The sequence below is a fragment of the Geotrypetes seraphini genome, chromosome 5, assembly GCF_902459505.1.
Source record: "Geotrypetes seraphini chromosome 5, aGeoSer1.1, whole genome shotgun sequence".
Lineage (NCBI taxonomy): Eukaryota > Metazoa > Chordata > Amphibia > Gymnophiona > Dermophiidae > Geotrypetes > Geotrypetes seraphini.
This window is the reverse complement of record NC_047088.1, coordinates 157,683,093-157,704,360: the sequence shown is the minus strand read 5'-3', so window position 1 is coordinate 157,704,360 and position 21,268 is coordinate 157,683,093. Positions and strand designations below refer to the sequence as shown.

Below are 21,268 nucleotides of genomic sequence, written 5' to 3'. Positions count from 1 at the left end.
TGAGGGACCGCGCGCCTCTGTCGGGCGGGAAGGCACTCGCGCGTGCGCGGTGCGGCCGAGCTAGAACTTTCTAAAGTTCTTAGAGTGCAATCACTCTAAAATTGTCCGTACCGGGGCTCCGTCGGTGCCGTCACCCATCAGTCAAGAATATCTGCCTGCTGTCCCTGGATAACACCTGTTACGGTAAGTAACTGTGCTATATGTACTTCTGATGTCATGACAATTCAGACATAATTTATGTTATGTTAGGAATAATGGTTACATATGAGGTTCAATAAAATAAAATTTTCACTGCCTGCTTCTATTGACCATTTATTCCATTTCATGATTATTATAAAAAATAATTTTTTTAATTGGGGGGGTGTCAAAAAATGATGGGCCCTGGGTGCCACATACCCTAGGTACGCCACTGGCTGTCATGTTTCTCTATTTCTACTTTTTAACTGCACTTTAGTAAAAGGATCCCTAAGTTAGGCATTCATTTTCAGCCAAGCCTAAGAGCCTAGGTTTTCACCTGAAAATGTACCTCAGTTCATGATCCGACAACTACGACTTATTTTTATATAGTGCTACTAGACATGAACAAGAAACACATATAAGGCAGTTCCTGCTCGACAAAGTTTACCATCCATTCAAGGCAGACAAACAGGAGAAATAAAGGATTAGGGAATTACTTATTAAAACAGACATATGTACTGAACATATGCTGCGAGCAGGAATCCCCAAGCTGCTATCACACCAGCATCGGCTCTTCCTCTGATGCACTTCCTAGACACTGGTCCAGGAAGTGACATCAGAGGAAGAGCTGATGCTGGCGCAACAACAGGTTGGGGGTTGCTGCTCACACCAGAAACATTACAGAGGTATGTGGGAAGGGAAGCAGCGTGCATGCACGGCAGCAGGAGGGGGGATGGAGAGGAGGGCGGGTGCCTGCGCCCTCTCCAAGATGGCGCCTGAGATGGACCCCCCATTACTACGCCATTGAGTGGAAGAGAGAAAAGAACAAATAAGAGAAGATTTATCCAATAAACAGCGTTCTCATGAGGCATGTAGGGAGAGAGAACTCAGGAGCTGTAGAATTAATGCACTTCATAGTCAATAATCAAGTCTCCTAAATTTAGGCCTGCTATTCATTTGCCTAGATTTTAACAAAGGCAGGGTAATTTTAAAACAGGGGGGCCAATGCAGAAGACAAATAGGTATATATTTTGTAGCCTACTCCAGTGGTTCACAAACCTGGTACTGGAAGCCCTCCAGCCAGTCAGGTTTTCAGGATATTCACAATGAATATTCATGAGAAAGATTTTCATGCATCGCCTCCACGGCATGGAAATTTCTAATCTATGTGCTTTCTTGAATAAACTAGGCATTCAAGAGCAGGTAAAAATGTCTGTACCTCATACCACCTTTGCTAGCATTGTATAAAGACCCATGGTTGCCTACATAAGAATAGCCTTACTGGGTCAGACCAATGGTCCATCAAGCCCAGTAGCCCGTTCTCACGATAGCCAATCCAGGTCACTAGTACCTGGCCAAAACCCAAGGTGTAGCAATATTCCATGCTACCAATACAGAGCAAGCAGTGGCTTCCCCCATGTCTTTCTCAATAACAGACTATGGACTTATCCTCCAGGAACTTCCAAACCTTTCTTAAAACCAGCTACACTATTCACTCTTACCGCATCCTCTGGCAACACGTTTCAGAGCTTAACTATTCTCTAAGTGAAAAAAAAAAATACCTCCCATTGGGTTTAAAAGTATTTCCCTGTAACTTCAGCGAGTGTCCCCTAGACTTTGTAATTTTTGATGGAGTGAAAAATTGATCCACTTGTACATTCTACTCCACTCAGGATTTTGTAGACTTCAATCATATCTCCCCCTCAGCCATCTCTTTTCCAAGCTGAAAAGCCCAGTGGCATACCTAGCCTATGTGACATCTAGGTCCCATCATTTTTTGACACACACCCCCATATCTGTATGAAAAACATGATTTTTAGTAACAATGCAAAACGTCACACAAGAGTATACCTAGGAAAAGGCAGCATCTTACATACTACAGTGAGCAATACAACATCAATACAGTATAATCTCATTATAACGGACTTCAAGGAACCTGGAAAAACAGTTCATTATATCCAGAGTTCGTTATATCCAGAGTTGCATTTTTTTTTTAAACAAAAAACAAACTTTAGGTCAACTTGAAACAACGTACAATCGATGAACAACAGTCAATGCACAAGCATTTCAGCAACATCAATAACAAAACTCAGCAAAACATTGGTAGGGCACAAAATGATTGCAAAACCAGAACACTAAAAGATGTTCTAAAGCATTAAGTCATACTGTACTAGAAAGAAAAATACTCTCTCATTTTCTTCTGGGCTGCATTTTGTAGGCAGAGCCTGCATGTCTGTTATAGCCGAACAAAACTACAGCTAAAAGCGGCTCTGGGGACCAAATTGGTTGTTCGTTATATCCAAAAGTCCGTTATATGCGAGTCTGCTATATGCAATGATTTTCTATATGTTTATAAAGGCACACGGCCGGGACCAGTGGACCTCATCCACTATAGGTGAGGTTCCATTATAAGCGAGTCTGTTATAACAAGATTATACTATACATCCATTGTAAAACTAAACAAGCCAGACTAGTACAGATCAATCCTGTAGTCAATCCTAACAAAACCATGTCTTTCGAACACACATAACACAGAAAACACCTTTGCCTAGTATGGAATATGTAATCACAAACTAACCCCTCCCCCTTTTAAAAAACTGTAGTGTGGATTTTAGTCATGGTGGTAACAACTCTGATGCTCATAGAATTCTGAGCATCAGAGCTGCTACCACCACAGCTGGTGCTAAAAAACACTCCAGAGTTTTGTAAAAGGGGGGGATAAAATAGAAATACATAGACAAAGATTAAATTGAACCAGCAAGAAGCTGGACTCTGCATACAATGCAACAGTGACACATGTCTCCTAAAGCAATAAATAAATAAATAGAAAAAAAAAAAATTTCTACCTTTGTCTTCTCTGGTTTCTGCTTTCCTCATTTTCTTGTTACTCTCTTCCTTTCATCCACAGTCCGCCATGTCTCTGCCCATATAGGGCATCTTCTCTCCTTCTATGCACCTTCCAGAAACTGTATGCCTTCCCCTTCCATCTCTCCTTTCACCCCCATGGGTCTGGCATCTCTCTCCTCTCCTTCCCTCTCCCACACCTCTTCTCTGCAATCCCTTTTTCCCCTCCTTTATTTTCTGCATCTGTCTAAATTACGTTCTTACTACCCTGTCATCAATTTTTTTTACTGTCCTTTTTTACAGCTTGCCACCTCTTTCCCTCACCCCTCCAGTATTTCACTAACTCAATTCTTTTCCCCCCACCATATGCCCTCCTTTTATTTATCCCCTCCTTCCATCATGTGCCCTCTTTCTCTACCCCTTTCATCTAGTACCTTCTCCTCTCTTGTCCACTTCCATCTAGCATCTGCTCCCCATTCCCTTCCTGCATCTGCTCCCTTATCTCTCCCATCCGCACTTCCATCCAGCATAGGCTCCCCCTCTACCCTCCCCACTACCATCCAATGTCTGCCCTTTCTCTCTCCATCCACCCCTCTTCAATTAGCATCTACCCCTTGTCTCTCCCTTCCCCCACTTCCATCAGCATCTGCCCCCTTTCTTTCCCTCCAATCCAATGCCATCCAGTATCCTTCCCCCTTATGTCTCTCTCCCCTTTCCCTGCACACCGATTCCATCAGTACCACACTTCAATACCACCCTGCCCCCTTTCTCTCCTTCCATCACTCTTCTATACCAGCAGCCCTGCTCCCTTCTCTCCCTTCATGCAGCAAGGTCCCGTGATTACTGTAGCTGCCGGTTGCCAGTCCACTCCATTCCAATGTACTTGCTCTGGAGCAGAGTTGGCAGCCACGCTGAGGTGCAGGAAGGTCTCGCGATAACTAGGTCTGCCGGCTCTACTCTGGAAGAAGTAAGTTACATTGGAGGGGGTGGACCCAGCAGATGCAGGGAGTTGCTGAGGTGCATGTCCTGTTGCACAGTAGGGCAGGATGATCCGGACCTGGACCTGGCCGGCTGTAAACACTCCCCCCTCCAGGACATGCACCCGGGGCGGGGCGGGGCGGGTCTGTGCCCCGCCCCCCCTTCCCCCCCTCAGTACACCACTGGAAGAGCCCTATCCGTTTTAGTCTTTCCTCATACAAGAGGAGTTCCATCCCCTTTACCATCTTGGTCACTCTTCTTGGAACCTTTTCTAGCGCCACTATATCTTTCTTGAGATAAGGAAACCAGAAATGAACGCAATACTCCAGGTGAGGTCGCACCATGGAGTGATACATTCTTAGTCTTGTTAACAATCCCTTTTTTAATAATTCCCAGCATCCTGTTTGCTTTTTTGGCTGCCGCCGCACATTGGGCAAAAGGTCTCATCGTATTGTCTACAATAATACCCAGATCCTTTTCTTGGGTGCTAACCCCCAAGGTGGACCCTAGCATCCGGTAATTGTGATTCAGGTTATTCGTCTTTATAAAATACTGGTACTAAGTTGTCATATACTTGCCCTCCTAAACCTCCAGTGCCTCTAAAATGACCCTTTATTTATACATTCAGTGGCATCTAAATAGTGCTGCTTAATGTCCAGTGATGAAACTGCGATGCATATTTTAGCTCTATTCATGTTTTAGATGTCTGCAAAGTGGCATTTAAACAACCATATTCCATGAATGACTAAATACTAAATTTTATAAAGGCAGAATATGAATATGTAAAACTGCTTTATATAAACATAGATCAAGGGGGAGTGGTCTGGACGTGTTTTGGGCAGGTCTAGGAAGGGGCCAAAATATGGACATCCAGCTCTGATTGTAGAAGGGGAAAGGATTCCCATACTTAGCTTGTCCAGGTTACAGAAAGGGGCTCTGATTATTTTTCCACTGAAAGGTGTAAGGGAAATAAAAAGTAGATATTTCCTGTCCCTGGAGGGCATACAATTTAAAAAACAAAACAAAACACCAAAACAAAACAAAACACAAATTTCAAAAAGCTGCACTGGGACTTCAACCTGCAACTTCTGATTCTCCTTCATACAGATGGCTGTTTTATAATATGGATGTTCCTCTGCTGCCACACAGTCCTGCTCATAGTTTGGATGTTTCAGTTTGTAAAATGGAGCTTCATGCTGGACATAGTCAGAACCTGAACATCCATTTTCATGTATTTTACAACGGCTGTATGTCAGTAGATCCTGTTTGAAAATACAGTGGTGCCTCGCATAACGAACGCCTCGCACAACGAACGCTGCACACAACGAACTTCATGTCTTGATTCACACAACGAACTTCGTTTCACACAACGAACTTCACACAACGAACTTCGTTTCACACAACGAACTTCGTTTCACACAACGAAGTCGCCCGAGCTGCCGATGTATTGCATCCTTCCGCGCAGGCACTGCAGGCAGTCGTTAGTCACTGCGCTTAACTGCCCTCTCTCACTGTATACAGTCGTCCTTTTAAGATAAACTCAATATTTTTTATATATCATGGCTTCTAAAAAAAGCAGGAAGGTGATTTCTGTTGAAATGAAACGGGAAATAATTAGAAGGAGTGAATGTGGGGTAAAACAGTGTGACCTCGTCAAAGAGTTTTTTTCACCATTTTGACAAATTTATCTTTTTTTATGTCATCTTAGCATATTTTATGCTGCAGAACGAATTATTTTTTTTAACATGTATTGTTATGGGAAAACGCGTTTCACATAACAAACTTTTCGCATAACAAACTTGCTCCTGGAACGAATTAAGTTCGTTGTGTGAGGCACCACTGTACATGAGACATGGATATCCATATTTGATGTACAGACTTGGACAACCTTTTTAAAATTCTGCTCTGCATCAATCCTTATATATAAGAATAGCCTTACTTGGTCAGACCAATAGTCCATCAAGCCCAGTAGCCCATTCTCACGGTGGCCAATCCAGGTAACTAGTACCTGGCCAAAACCCAAAGGAGTAGCAACATTCCAGAACCCCAAAGAGTAACAAAAGATTCCATGCAGAACCCCCAAAGAGTAGCAAGATTCCATGCAGAACCCCATACAGATTCCATGCTACCGATCCAGAGCAAGCAGTGACTTCCCCCATGTCTTAATAACAGACTATGGACTCTTCCTCCAGGAACCCATCCAAACATATAGGCCATGATTCTCTAACCATGCCGATCTTATAGGTGCCAGTAGGTGCCCAAGCTCAGTTAAAAAAACAAAAACAAAACACCCTTTAAGCAATGTTTTTAACTGAGTTAAAATGGAGCTTTTAAAAACAACAATGTACAGAAATGGAATTTTCAAAATTATATTAGTGAACACATGAGTCTTACGGACAAATATAAAGTAGAACAAAGACAATTTAAAGTCAAAAAATTCTGAAGAGATGAAATAGATTTTACAAAAGGATATATTTATCCGTGCATGAATCGAAATTTGAAAACAAGAAGACAACGACAAAGTAAGAAAAAGGTTGGGTTCACTTTATCCACCAGTGAGTCGTCGTCAGAGGGAGAAGGCACCATTCAAAAGAAGAAATCTATTAATCAAACGGAGATGCCACAACATACTCTCGGACTCGTTTTTTTAAGACTTCCATCTGTAGAAAGTCAAACATCAGAGGCAAATCTTTATTTCACACCAGATTTGGTGCATGTAACTCAGGTTAGTAGCAATTCAAATGAGTTCAAAAATACAAGCAAAACAATAGTCCTTGCACAAAAAACCAATCCATTTTGTTTCCTTTATGTGGCTTGTTGCCATCTACCAACTTCAATTTCAGCCTTTTAATGGCCTTCTCTGAGGCTTTCAGATCTACACCTGCCACAAGGGCTAGGCCCTTCCCGGCCCAGTCACAGTTTTCCACCTGGCCTGTTCAACCAGACTCTGCTATGACTTCTTGTAAGTCCTTTCACTGGGGAAAAGTTCTCCTTTTGGTTTTAATAATCACAAATACCCCCAGAGGTGCTGGGATCTGTACCCACCCTGTAGATTTTGGTATACTATCATTCCAACCAAGATCCCACTAGATGTTGAATAAAGTGTTCCCCAGTGTCCTGTGGCCAGCAGTGCCTTAGGTAACTAATTTTCATGCACCGTCCCCAAACAGCATCACAGAAAAACAAAACCCAGTCCTGCTTGAATGTAGGCAGTGCAGTTTTTCCTGCAAGTTCCATACAAGAAGTGGCAAAGACTTTAAATAATACAGCCTGGCTAGTCTGAAATCCTTCACCAACAATTTCCTTTTGATAAACTCCAAACTCTTCCTACTGTACCTCAGCCACATTCCATTAATTCAGGGTCAGTAGCGTATGAAAAATCCTCATTCAATTCTATATCATTTTCATTTATGAATGAGTCCTCAACAAAATCCTCCCTTATATCTGCCATTCTGGAGTATAAGGCTCTGGTGCACTTCTGTTTACTGGCAGAAAAGGTCTGGTTCCCTTCTGTCTCCCTGCTGGGTTCCTCCTGTGTGGCTCAATGTGTGGCCGCCTGAAACAAGGAACCCTACCCTTTTCTCTCTCAGTGGCTAACTGCCTGTGCTGGAGTGCAGGTGTGCCCTTGGTTCTGACTAATTCTGAGCTCAGGTGCTTGTTTAGCTGGCTCAAACCAGTTCTGGATTTGCTAGACACTGGAGCTGTTCCAGTCCTGGCTTTAGGAATTCTCTGTCCTTGGTCTGATGGGATATGTAGTCCTGTTACCTTGCTTTTCAATTGCTGCTTAGAAAAAGGTAAACAGGCATGAGGAGTCTCTAGCTCCTTCTGTGCACTGCTATGCAAAGGCATTTTCTGTCTTGGCAATGCCCTAGGAAGAATTTTAGGCTTATCTACTGTTTGCTCCTGGGACAATGTCCTACTTTGCTCATCAGTTCTAGGGCACTGCAAGGATTCCTTTGCCTTCACAGGGGGTTCCTTGTGACAGTGTGTAGGCAACTAGATATTCCTGGCGATTATTTAGCCTTGGGCCTTGATCCCACTCCACAGTTACAAGAACGAATTATTGAACTTGTTAAATTTGGTTTTGAACAGAGGTTCTTAACTCCATCTGAATGTAAGTTCCTAGTGGTGACTGGTCCTAAATGCCCTGTTTTTTACACGCTTCCCAAGTTACATAAACGTCTGGTCCACCCTCCTGGTAGGCCTATCGTTTCTGGAATAGGCTCTCTCCTCAAACCACGATCTGATTTCTTGGACTATTTTTTTCAACTATTTGTTAAACAATCTTTTTCCTATGTAAAAGATACATCGAAAAATCAGAAACATTTTCTTTACTGACCATTCCAAAGGATGGTTGGTCACCTTGGATGTCCAATCTCTCTATACTGTTATTCCTCAGGATGAGGCTTTGGCTGTCATTGCTCGATTTTTGAACAAGAGCTCTGACCCCATTAGGATACCCACTGAATTTGTGATTCATCTAGCTCGTCTGGTGATATGTCAGTTTTACCTCATGCAAAATTGTCATTTCTTTAATAAGACATTAACTGTTTTTTTCTGAGGCCCTCCAAGTACCTACAAATCCAAAATGTGGCCCTGCACAGGGTTTGAGCTTGAGACCACTGCTCAAACTGTGCAGGTGTCCTCTACCTACAGTCCTGCCAGTGGGGAGGTGATGTTTCACTATCATATTTTTAATACTGAGAAGCAAACAGGATCATCCCAAAACAGACATGTGCCCTGTGCGACACAACCCCTAGAGCTCCATTCCCACCCGCTGTGTCACAGCCAAGCAAGAAAGGCAATGGATAGGACACAGTTTTGGAGCCCCTGCCTCCCTTGCGCTCTGGGCAGCTGCACTGTCCACACATAGCTCACTACGGCCTTGGGAATAAGCAAGTTCTGTAGGACTCCAGGGAACCTGCCTTTCGACTGGCAGCAATGCCGTAGGAGGATTCCCGCCCAGCATAGAAGGAACAATGGCTACTAATAAAAAAGGTGTGAGCAAAATCCAAATGATTTGTAAATAAACTTTAAAAAATGCTGTCAGTAATACAGCAGTCCCATTCCAGTCGACTTTCAGCACTGAGTAGAGAATCACATGGGGGCAAAGATTGTCCCCCCCGCCTCCCTGTCCTCACAGCCTCTGTCTCCATCCCCACCCTGTCCATGCAGGCTCCGTCTCTATCCCCGCCCCATCCCCGCTGACTCTGTCCTCATTTGTACAAGCCTCGAACACTTATGATTTTATATTTAAATATTTTTATTAAAGCATAAAAAGGAACAATATTCTGTACAACTGTTTATAAATCACAAATAGAGCCTTCTATTTTGATCTGGTTTTGGTACAACCTTCCCAAAGATTCCGTTGCTTATAATTTTATTTCATCTGGGAAGGTAATTGGATTGTCTTTCAGACATGAGTATAGAAGAGAACGATAGAAGTCTGATGAACAGAAAAGACTCTTGTTGCCACATCAAAGGCAGACAAGAAAAAAAAGGATGTCATTTAACAGGGGTTCAATTAAATCCAAAAGCAGCTTCTGCAGGTTTTTTTAAATTATTGAATTCAGTTGCCAATTGTCTAAGATGTGTTAAGTTTTTATATATTGATACTAGTCTCAAGTTTAATTAGAGAACGACATAGGGAGAAAGTTTGTCCTTGTACCCTCAGGCTCTGTCTCTGTCCCCATCCCTGCCCTGACCCCCAGGTTCTGTTCCCATCCCCACCACGCGATTAACCGCAGGTACCCTTACCTGTGTCATTCTCTAACGCCAAGGTCTTGTTTTGCCTTTGCTCAGGCTACTTTAGATGCAGTTTAGCTTATAAGGGGGGGGGGGGGGGTTTTGTGCTTTGTTCCCCTTTTAGCTTTACCCCTGACACAGCCTAAGGACAAAATGTGGCCACTGAAAAACACTGGCATTCTGCAGTGCTTTTGACTACATTTGCAATCTACCTGATGGTCCGTATTTATTTTTTCTTGCAGGAGAAAATACAGAAACCAGGAAAAGTATTCAGAAGTTGAATCAAGAAGTAAGTAAACAACATTCCCAGAAATCACTAAGGCTCCCTTTTACTAAGTCGCAATAGAGGTTTTTACTGCGGCCTGGGGCACTAAATGCTCTGACACTGCTTTGATGCTCATAGGAATTCAATGAGCGTCAGAGCAGCATTGGAGCATATAGTGCTGCAGGCCACAGTAAAAACCTCTATCACAGCTTAGTAAAGGGGGTAGGGACGGGGAAAGTTGTTAAGTAGATTTAACAAGGTAAAAGCTAACAGACTATTTTTATATCCACAGTGAGATTTTTTACTTTTAGTATGAAGAACATTTTAATAGTTTATTCAAACTTACTATACCACCATGGACTATCTGGCAGATCTAGGCGGTTTACAATTCTAAAAGGAACAATATTTATTTATTTAAAAATTTATATAACGCATGCAACTATGCGGTTTCAAGTTTATTTCATTTCTTTGATTACTTCGCATAGTCCAAATCCAATGCGATTTACATAAGTTCAAAAATTGAATAAAATTTTAAAAACCGACAAACATAACATTCACTACTAATACATTAATACATGTAAGGAGGGAAGCGGTTGACAGCAATTGACATAAATACAATTCTAAAAAAAAATAAAACCAGGGGAGGGTCAAGACACAGAAGGTTGGGGAACAGGTACCCACTTAATTCTATTAGATCATCTTCCTGAAGTTATTATAGGTTATAACATATCTATTAGAAAGCGTCCTTGAATAGCCAGCTTTTTAGGAGATTTTTTAACTTGCTCAGTGCTTTTTCTTCTCTTATATTAAATGGCAATGAATTCCAGATTTGTGGGGCTGTGGCCGAAAAAACCATATCTCTCCTAGAATATATAACTTTTAAGGAAGGCACTACTAGCAGAGCTTTATCTTCAGATCTTAAGGATTTTATGGGAGAGTATGGTATTAGATATCTTTCCAAAAATCAGGACAGGAACTACTTATCTTGATAAGACAGAGTTTATCATTCAAACAAGAAGCTAAGGGGCTCATAATCGAAAGAGAAAAACGTCTAAAAACCGGCCTAAGTCGGCACTTGGACGAACATTGTCCAAATATGTCCAAGTGCCGATAATAAAAATGGTATTTCTAAACGACCTATGCCTTCATAGTGCCGCTGAACGACCAAAGCTAAACGGGGCGTTTCACAAGGAGTGTCGAGGGCGGGAGTTGGGTGGGACATGGGCCAGCTTAGACTTAGTCATACAGCATGTATAACCGAAAGTTATACAGCACAGGACTGACAGAACTTGGACGTTGTGACTTAGACCATGTAAAACAGGGGTGCCCAATAGGTCGATCGCGATCGACCAGTAGCTCACCAAGGCAAAGTGAGTCGATCACCTAGCACTCACTTTGCCTTGGCGATCTATCGGGCCGATCAGTCTTCCTCTCTCCGACGTCAATTCTGCCGTCGGAGAGGAAGTTCGGGCCAGCCAATCGCTGCCTGGCTGGGCGGAACTTCCTCTCCGACGGCAGAATTGACATTGGGGAGAGGAATGCTGGTCGGCCCGAAGCAGGGAGAGCATGGGTGGCGTCGGCGTCGGTTTTGGGGCCTGTTATCCATTGGTGGCGTTTTGGCTCCTGTTCCCCGATGGCAGCGGCAGTGGCAGTGGCTTGGGGAAGGGCAGGGAGAAAGAAAGAAAGGGGGCAGGCAGGGAGACAGAAGGAAAGAAGAAAAAAAGAAAGGGGGCATGAAGAGAGAAAGAAAGAAAGGTCAGGGAGAGAGGAAGAAAAAGTTGGGGGAGGGAATGAGGTGTGGAGGAGAGGAAGCATACAGGCTGAAAGAAAGATTGGATGCACAGTCAGAAGAAGAAAGTGCAACCAGAGACTCATGAAATCACCAGACAAGGTAGGAAAAATGATTTTATTTTAAATTTAGTGATCAAAATGTGTCTGAATTTATATCTGCTGTCTATATTTTACAATATGGTCCCCTTTTACTAAACCGCAATAATGGTTTTTAGCGCAGGGAGCCTATGAGCGTCGAGAGCAGCGCTGGGCATTCAGCGCAGCTCCCTGCACTAAAAACTGCTATTGTGGTTTAGTAAAAAGGGAGGGCGGTGGGTATTTGTCTATTTTTGTATGGTTGTTACTGAGGTGACAGTGCATAGAGTCACCTGCTTTGACCTCTTTGAAAAAACCCCGGAATAGGAATGATAATTAACAATTCTATGCGTACAGTGTGCGTTGTGTTTTTTTAAAATTTTATTGTTGGTAGATCATTTTGACTTGGTCATTTTAAAAGTAGCTCGCGAGTCAAAAAAGTGTGGGCAGCCCTGATGTAAAACATGGTCTAAGTCACAAAACCCACCTAAAGTCACCAGATAAGCACTGCAAACACATAAAACAGACCCCCCACACACTACCCCAGTGATCACCGACCCCCCCCCACCCCCATAAAAATATTAATCACACCTTTAAAATTCAGCCTTCAGACCAACATCACCTGGCCACCTGGCATAGGAAAGCCTAGTCGTCCAGCACAGAGGCGGCTTAAGCCGTCTTGAGGGTGCGTTAAGGAAGTCAGTTTGACTATGGCGGTATAGAAAAATAAAGTTATTATTATTATCATGGAGAGGAGGACCCATGCCCATAAGCCCCTGTAATCACTGCATTGATACTTAAACATGTGCACTCCCATATACACCCCCAAAACCTTTTTTACTGGCATATAAGTGGCTCCTGCAGCCATAAGGGCTATTAGGGTGGTAGATAAGTCGATCTAGGGGATCTGGAGGTGGTTTAGGGGTCTCACCATGACCTATAAGGGAGCTGTGGTGAGAAGAAGACATGGCACCATTTTTGTGAAGTTCACTGCAGTGCCCTGTAAGGTGCCCCATTATTTAGGTGCCATGTCTGGGTGTTCAGTCCATCACTTTGCAGACCCCTCCCATGTCCAACAGGGATTGTTTTAGGCGTTTGTTACTTGGACGAAAATGTGGTATAAAGATGGACGATTTAGCAACTTGGAAGATCAGATCTGCAGGACGTATAATTAGACGATTTTCGAAAAAAAAAAAAAATTTTTTCGACGTATTTGTCGAAAATTTGTCCTAGGCTGTTTTTTACTTTGGACAACTTGCGAGTTAGACAAAAACAGACTTAGACGTTCCTTTCGATTATGCCCCTCCACGCCTTCTAGACCAATAGAGGATGGTAAAAAAAGGGCAGATAGGAAGGAAGAATGGAGAATAGCTGGAGATGGGTGAAATGACCCTATGAGAGATTGTAAGCTTCGGTGAACAGTTAGGTTTATATTATTGTTTTGAATTTTTTTCAGTGATGACATGCTGCAAAATAGAGGGCACGCTGTCTGGTGAATTCTATCTAAGCAAAAAATAGTGACAGTTTTCACCTACTTACAAACAAGTGTTTTCTACTGCTTTAAAAGCTATTCACACTGGCCTCAAGGAGCCCAGTGCAAGCAAGCTTTATGCTTTGAATGTCCTACAGTAAGGTGTATTACATATCCCCATGATATGAACCTAATGTGCCCCTGGTGCAGGCAGTCTGCTGCCAGAACATCTCGGGCTTTAACTAGCACATTTGTGTGATGGGACAACACAAACACACTGGGCCAATAGTCAAAGCAATTAAAGCGGGCAGGGACTTCTGCCTGCTTAAATCGCTTCCCAGTGCCTAAGTGAGTATATTCAGCAGCACTTAACAGGAGAAAGCCACTGGAATAACCCCACAGACCACCCAACTAAAAAGTGGGCAGATCAGAGTCAGCGCCATTGGGCAGCATTAGGGAGGAGCTCCAAGTTTTACGGGTGTTGGCAATATTTAGTGCCAGCACCTGCATAGGTAAGCGGCCTAATTTAGGATAGCTCAAAAACAGGGAGAATTCTGGTTAGGATGATACAGAGAATCCATGTCTGCAGTAGAAAACCTGAACTTTGGGATTTAGACCTGCTCGAGCACCAGTGTCTGCTGTATGGGTAGTGCTAAATCCCGACATCATCAGTCATCCCCTCCCCATTACAATCCTATCCTGATGCCAACACCCCTGCTCTAATGTAAATATAAATGATGAGAACCCTCAAGCCACATCAGCTGAGGACTTTCTCTGAAGGTAATCGAGGGTCCCTTTTGCCAAGTTTAACAGGCAAAAGCAGCATCCCCAAGTCACAGATGCTGGCACCTCAGTGGCTCAGGGATGCTACCAGCAACTGCTACGCTTCATGGAGGGGAGTTCTGGCCACCTTTGGAGGAAGTCCTCAGTAGGAGGTGCTAGGGGATCCCCACCAGCCACAGCAAAGATCAGCAAGTACTTCAGCACTGGAGAAATAAAACCAGAAATGCATTTTCTTTTCTGTTGAACACAATACAAAGACATCTGCTATATATATTTCTCAAAGCTAACATATTTCAGTCAATAAGTCCCTTTGTTTACTTTTGTTGTCTATAGATTTGTTTTTACATCAAGTTAGTTCCAGTTTCTCTTTTTTTCCACTTTCCTGTCTTCTGCAAATTCTTCTTCAAGTGGTTGCTGTCCATTGATTTCTCCTACCATGGTTCAGCATTTCTCTCTTCTCTCCCTCCCATTGTACAGCATTCTCACTCCCTTTTCTCCTGAATCATTCTCCCTCTTTTTCCCCTTCCCTCTCCTGCACAGCATTTCTTCCTCTCTCCTCCACCCCCATGTGCAACATGTCTTCCTCTCTCTCACACTGTCCACCATCAGTTGCATACCAAGGGGGGGCGGGGGATGGTCCACCCCGGGTGCACACCCCAAGGGGGTGCACAGCTGGCCACCTACCAGGGAATAGACTGCCGCCAGGGAAAGGCTGCCATTGCCGCCATTGGGAACGGGCAGAGCCGAGTTCTCCCTCCCTGTTTTCTTCCCCGCGGGCCGACCAACTCTCGCCGCCCGATGTCAATTCTGACATCGGAGAGGACGTTCTGGGCCAGTCAATCGCTGCCTGGCTGGCCCGGAACGTCCTCTCTGATGTTAGAATTGACGTCGGGTGGCGAGAGTTGGTCGGCCCCATGGGGAAGAAAAGCAGGGCGAACTCGGCCCCGGCCTCTTCCCGACGGCCAGTGGCAGAATTTCCCCGGCGGCGGTGGCAGCAGCATGTTTCCCAATGGCGGTGGCATGGGGGAGGGCAGGGAGAAAGAAAGAAAAAAAGGTGGGGGAGACAGGGAGCCAGAAAGAAAGAAAGGGGGGGACAGGGAGCCAGAAAGAAAGAAAGGGGGCAGGGTGAAAAAAAAAAGAAAGAAAGAAAGAAAGAAATGGGGTATGGGGAGAGAGAGAGAAAGACAGACATAGAGAAAGAAAGGGGGCATGGAGAGAGAAAGAAAGAAGGGGGCAGGGTGAAAGAAAGAAAAATGGGGCATGGAGAGAGAGAGAGAGTAAGACAAACAGAGAAAGAAAGGGGGCATGGGGAGAGAGAAAGAAAGAAGGGATAGGGTGAAAGAAAGAAAGAAATGGGGCACAGAGAGAGAGAAAGATAGACAGAAAAAGAAAGGGGGCATGGAGAGAGAAAGACGGGGCAGGGTGAAAGAAAGAAAGAAATGGAGCATGGAGAGACTGAGATAGAGAAAGAAAGGGGGCATGGAGAGAGAAAGAAAGAAGGGGGCAGGGTAAAAGAAAGAAAAATGGGGCATGGAGAGAGAGAGAGAAAGACAAACAAACAGAGAAAGAAAGGGGGCATGGGGAGAGAGAAAGAAAGAAGGGGTAGGGTAAAAGAAAGAAAGAAATGGGGCATGGAAAGAGAGAGAAAGACAGACAGAGAAAGAAAGGGGGCATGGAGAGAGAAAGAAAGAACGGGGCAGGGTGAAAGAAAGAAAGAAATGGGGCACGGAGAGAGAGAGAGAAAGACAGACATACAGAAAGAAAGGGGGCATGGAGAGAGAAAGAAAGAAGGGGGCAGGATGAAACAAAGAAAAAGCCTATATTCTGCGTCAAGGTATATATTGGATCCTCCCAGAGCCCATTGAAAATATACCAGATTGGTTCTGGTTAGAATGGAGACTCATGTTTCCTTTACGTCTGAGTCATGTTATCAGTATTCAAATGCCAAGGTTATATAAGGAACACAAAATATTTGTTGATACCTGGAAAACTTTAAGGTATATAAGTAATCTAACTCCTATTCCAATAAATAAATCAATGACTCAAACAATTTGGCTAAACCCAAAGATCAAGGTTGGCGGTTTTAAAATTATCTGGAAACATTGGATGATTGCTGGAATTCGTATTTTAGAGGATGTAATGAATAAAGGTAAACTGCTTGAGTTTTCACAATTGCAAAATAAATTTGGTTTAAATAAATCACAATATTTCAGATGGTTGCAATTGAAGCAGGCCATTTAGGTGGGGTTCCCTGAATGGAAAAACCTTAATAATTATCATAGTATGGAATTTTTATGTTTTCAGATAGATTCCATGGGTCACCAGGCCGCAATGTGGTATAAATTGATATCTGGATTTGTAAATTAAAAAAAAAAAATGGTCTTAGAGACATTTGGAGCATTGAAATCAAGCATCAGATGAATGCATCTCAATAGCCACGACTTTGGTCTTGGAGGTTAAGGTGTACAATATCAGCATCTATGAGACAAACATGGTTTTTTCTTTTACATAGAGCCTTTTGGACCCCTGTTCGTTTACATAGAATTGATAACTCTAAGTCTAATAGATGCTGGCACTGTAATCTAGAAGTGGGGACATTAGATCATCTTTTATTTTATTGTCCATTCATATTACTATTTTGGAAATCAATTTGGCCTCAAATAAATAGGATGTTGGAAAATCCGGTAGCCTTGACATATGATACGATTTTGTTTGGTACTGCAATGAGAGCTCGGAGTCAAATCTCGTCAAATAATAACAAACTTTTATTTATATTGACTGGAGTAGCAAGTTCAACAAATAACATATAATTGGAAAAATTATGACAGATTAAATTACAATTTTTGGTGGAATTCAGTTTGCCATATATATAAGATGGAGCGTACATTTGCATCACAAAAAGGTTATATCGATAAGTTTAAAAAGATTTGGGGACCATTAATAGATTTTTGTAATGATTGATATAATTTTTCCCATAATAAGATACTGGATAAAGGAGGGGGGGTTGGTTTATTCTCTTTATCATAAATTATAAATAAATTATTATAATAGTTGTTATATTGTGTGCAACTAACAAAATAAGGGGAGGGAAAGGGATTCATAATTGAATAATAGTTGATAAAATTATTAAAAATTTTTATATGATGTCTAAAATTATAGTAAGGATTATATAAGATATGATGTATGTACAATATGTTATGGAAATATCAAGTGTATATTTAAGATAATTGGATGAATCTTTATGACACACTTGTTGTTATATGAAGAAAAAATCAATAAAAATTTAAAACATTTAAAAAAAAGAAAAAGTTGGGGGAGGGAATGAGGTCTGGAGGAGAGGAAGCATAGAGGAGACTGAAAGAAGGGAAGAAATATTGGATGCACAGTCAGAAGAATAAAGTGCAACCAGAGACTGATGAATTACCAAACAAAGGTAGGAAAAATGATTTTATTTTCAATTTAGTGATCAAAATGTGTCCGTTTTGAGAATTTATATATTGTGTCTATATTTTGCACTATGGCCCCCTTTTAGCGCAGGGAGCTTATGAGCGTCGAGAGCAGCGTGGGGCATTCAGCGCAGCTCCCTGTGTTAAAAAATGCAATCGCGGTTTAGTAAAAAGGGAGGGGCTATATTTGTCTATTTTTGTATAGTTGTTACTGAGGTGACATTGCATAAAGTCATCTGCCTTGACCTCTTTGAAAACCCGCAGAATATAAATGATAATTAACATTTTCTCTGCATACAGTGTGCTTTGTGTTTTTAAAATTTTATTGTTGGTAGATCATTTTGACTTGGCCACGAAGGTAAGAAGGAGGGAGGGAGGGTAGCTGCTGAAAGACATCTAGTAATCCTTGCAGGCTTGACTGTGCAGGGAATTATTTTTGTAAAATCATGTTTTGTTATATGACTGGCATTATTTAGACTTTAATTTCTATGAATGAATAGAATGAAAATGATATAAAATGACTTGCTTGTTTTTATGTGTGTGCGCTGAAGGAAAATGGAGAGAGAGTGGGCTGAGGACGCTGAAGGGAAATGGGGAAGAGAGAGTGGGGAGAAGACGCTGATTTATAAATTGACAATTGTACAGAATATTGTTTCTTTTTATACTTTAATATAATAAGTTCAATATAAAACAATTCAAGGCTTGTGTGGATGGAATCAGGTGGTTTGTGGGGAAGGGGACCAAGCTTACGGGGATTAGTTCAATAAAATGGTATTTTCTTATTTCTCATTATTTGTTTTATTTTTATTTGTTAATTTGTAAAGTGGTGATTGTTATGTATCAGTTTTTTTCAAATTTACATCTACTGTCTTTATATTTTGCACAGTATTAGAGGACATGTATTACTGTTTTTGTGGTGCTGTGGTGTTGCATTGTATGCTGAGTCTGGTTTCTTAAAAAAAGTAGCTTAAGGTGATGTTATAGGTCACCCTAATTACCTTATACCCATACTATTCTCACAATTATTCTCAGCCCTCAGAGATGCCACCAGGGGCATCTACTTTTTCTGAGACTTCACCTTATACAAAATTTATTTGTTTAAGCCTATTATCCGAGTCTGGTTTCTTGGCAGTTCAGTTTAACTTTTGTCTACATATTTCTATTTTTAGTTTGTGATTATTCCATATTGGGCGAGGGTGTATCTGTCTGTGTGTATGAAAGGGACATGGCTTTCAGATAGCATCGACTGTACAGGATCAATTGATTGTGCAGGATCTGGCTTGTTTAGTTTTACAATGTATGTGTTGGTGTTCTAGTGCTCACTGCAGTGTTTAAGACGCTGCCTTTTTCTAGGTACACTCTTGTGCAATATGTGGATTGTTACTAAAAATCATATTTTTCATATAGATGGGGGGGGTGTCAAAAAATGATGGGCCCCGGGTATCATATATGCTAGGTACGCCACTGTCAACCATCTCTATCATATTCTCCCCCTTGCTGCAAAGGGAGTGAGGAAAGAGAGAGAGCAAGAGGAGGATCAAGGTTGCATTTCTCCCACCCCCTCTACTACCACATCAAACATTTCTCCCTCTCTCATCCCCTGGACTATGTGCAGCATCTTTCATCCCTGCCCACCAGCCCCATGCCCAACATTTCTCCTTTTCTCACCCCTCTCCCTCCACCACCATGTCCAACATTCCTCCCTCTTGCATCCCTTTCAATCTGTCCCACTGTTCCCTCTCCACCACCATATCCAAAATTTCTCCCTCTCATCTTTCTCTTTCCCATGCATCTCTACCTCACTCCTCTACCTCACTCCTCTCCCTCCCTATGCCCAAAAATTCTCCATTTTCTTCTTTTCCCCATGTGCACCATCTATATTTCCCTCTCACTCATATACCCATGCCCAACAATTCTCCCTTTCTATTCAGTCCCCCACCTCACCACCTCTTTCCCTCCCTCCTTCCATACTATGTTCTAAGTTCATTTCCTCTTCCTCTCTCCCTTCTGTGTCCCAAGTTTGTGCCCCCTCCCTCTCTCCTTCCTTCCAGCCTTTTTCCAGCCTTCTGTATCCCAATTTCATGCTCCTCCCATGTTCCAATGTGCTCTTTCCTTTGTCCTGTTCATGCCCCCTCTCTCTCCCTTCCTTGCCCCAATGCACTCACTACCTCCCTCCCTTCTGTGACCCAAGTACTTGTGCCCTCCTCCCATGAATGTGCACCAGACAGTCTCTAGGTGGGCCATCTCCTTCCTGTCATATTCGCTTCTTTGCAGGGCCGCAGACAGCAGTTCCTGCAGGCTGCACATGGGTGAACAAGAAGTCTTCTCTCTGATGTCAGAGGGAAGACTTCTGAGTCAGCTGCATGCGGTGTGCAGAGAGAGCTGCACGCGGCATTATGGAGGAGTGAGTATGGCTGGAGAGCAGAAAAAAGGAGGCACTAGCAAGCTAAACTCTTGGGAGCCCCCTGAGGTACCTCCATCCTTGCGGGATTCTCATGATCCCAGAGGGATCCCATCAGCCCTGTAACTGTGCAGCTCTCTAATCCCAAGTAAAGGTTGAGACCCAGGAATTATTAATCTTAACTAGGGTTGCAAGATTTCCTCTATAATAAAAAGAGGATACCTGTCCCACCACAAACCCCGCACCATTCCGCCTCCAGTTCTGCACTGTACCTCCCTCAGTCCCGCCCCCACACGAACCTCCCTGAGCTCGGCACCACGTCTTGAGGGCATCTGTGCATGTATAGATGTCAACGTGATGATGTCACATGTATGTGCACATGCATATGACTACATTGCATGCGCAGATGCCCTCTAGACGTGGCCCTGAGGTCAAGGACTTCCAAAACCCAGACAAACTGTAGGGTTTTGGAAATCCCTCCAAGCACCTAGACCAGGGGTCTGCAACCTTTAAGACATAAAGAGCCACTTGGACCCGTTTTCGAAAAGAAAAAAAAACTTGGAGCCGCAAAACCATTATAAAACAAATCTAACACTGCATATATTGTTTCTTATCTTAATGCTATATACAGGATCACTAAATTGAAAATAAAATCATTTTTCCTACCTTTGCTATTTGGTGATTTCATGAGTCTCTGGTTGCACTTTCTTCTTCTGACTGTGCATCCAATCTTTCTTCCTTTCTTTCAGCCTCCTGTATGTTTCCTCTCCTCCAGACCCCATTCTCTCCCCCAACTTTTTCTTTCTGTCTCCCTGTTCCCCCTTCTTTCTGTCTCCGTGCCCTCCCCCAAGCCACTCGGTTTGCTGCCACCGCAATCGGGGAACAGCCCCCAAGCCACTGCCGTCCCAAGCTTTCCCTGCAGAAGTGTTGCGCTGACCAGCATTCCGCTCCCTGACGTCAATTCTGACGTAGGAGAGGAAGTTCCGGGCCAACAAGGCATTTCTCCTCATTCCATCCAGCCTGAGCCCCATCTCTCCTTGATCCAGCATTTCCCTTCTGTGTCTGTCAGAATTACCATTCCACCTATTTTCCAGCATCACCCTTCTTTGTGTCCATCTCACCTATATCCCTATCTCACCACTTTTTCAGAATCTTCATTTGTCTCTATCCTTGTCTTTACCCCATGTTCACCATTTGCCCTTTCAATGTCTTTATCCCCCCCCCCCCACTTTTTCAGCATTACTTCTATGTCTCTATTTCACCTTCTCTTCATGTCCCCTCTGTATCTCTAT

The 21,268-nt window shown here is 42.9% G+C and overlaps 1 protein-coding gene across 1 annotated transcript in view; it reads left to right on the top strand.

The window, feature by feature from the left end:
* LOC117360399 (potassium voltage-gated channel subfamily H member 8-like) overlaps positions 1-21,268 on the top strand; it is a 559,270-nt gene that overhangs the window by 531,154 nt on the left and 6,848 nt on the right. Inside the window, exon 15 of the mRNA XM_033944108.1 lies at positions 9,987-10,033. Coding sequence (XP_033799999.1) covers positions 9,987-10,033 — 47 coding nt within the window. The remainder of the gene's footprint in view (positions 1-9,986; positions 10,034-21,268) is intronic.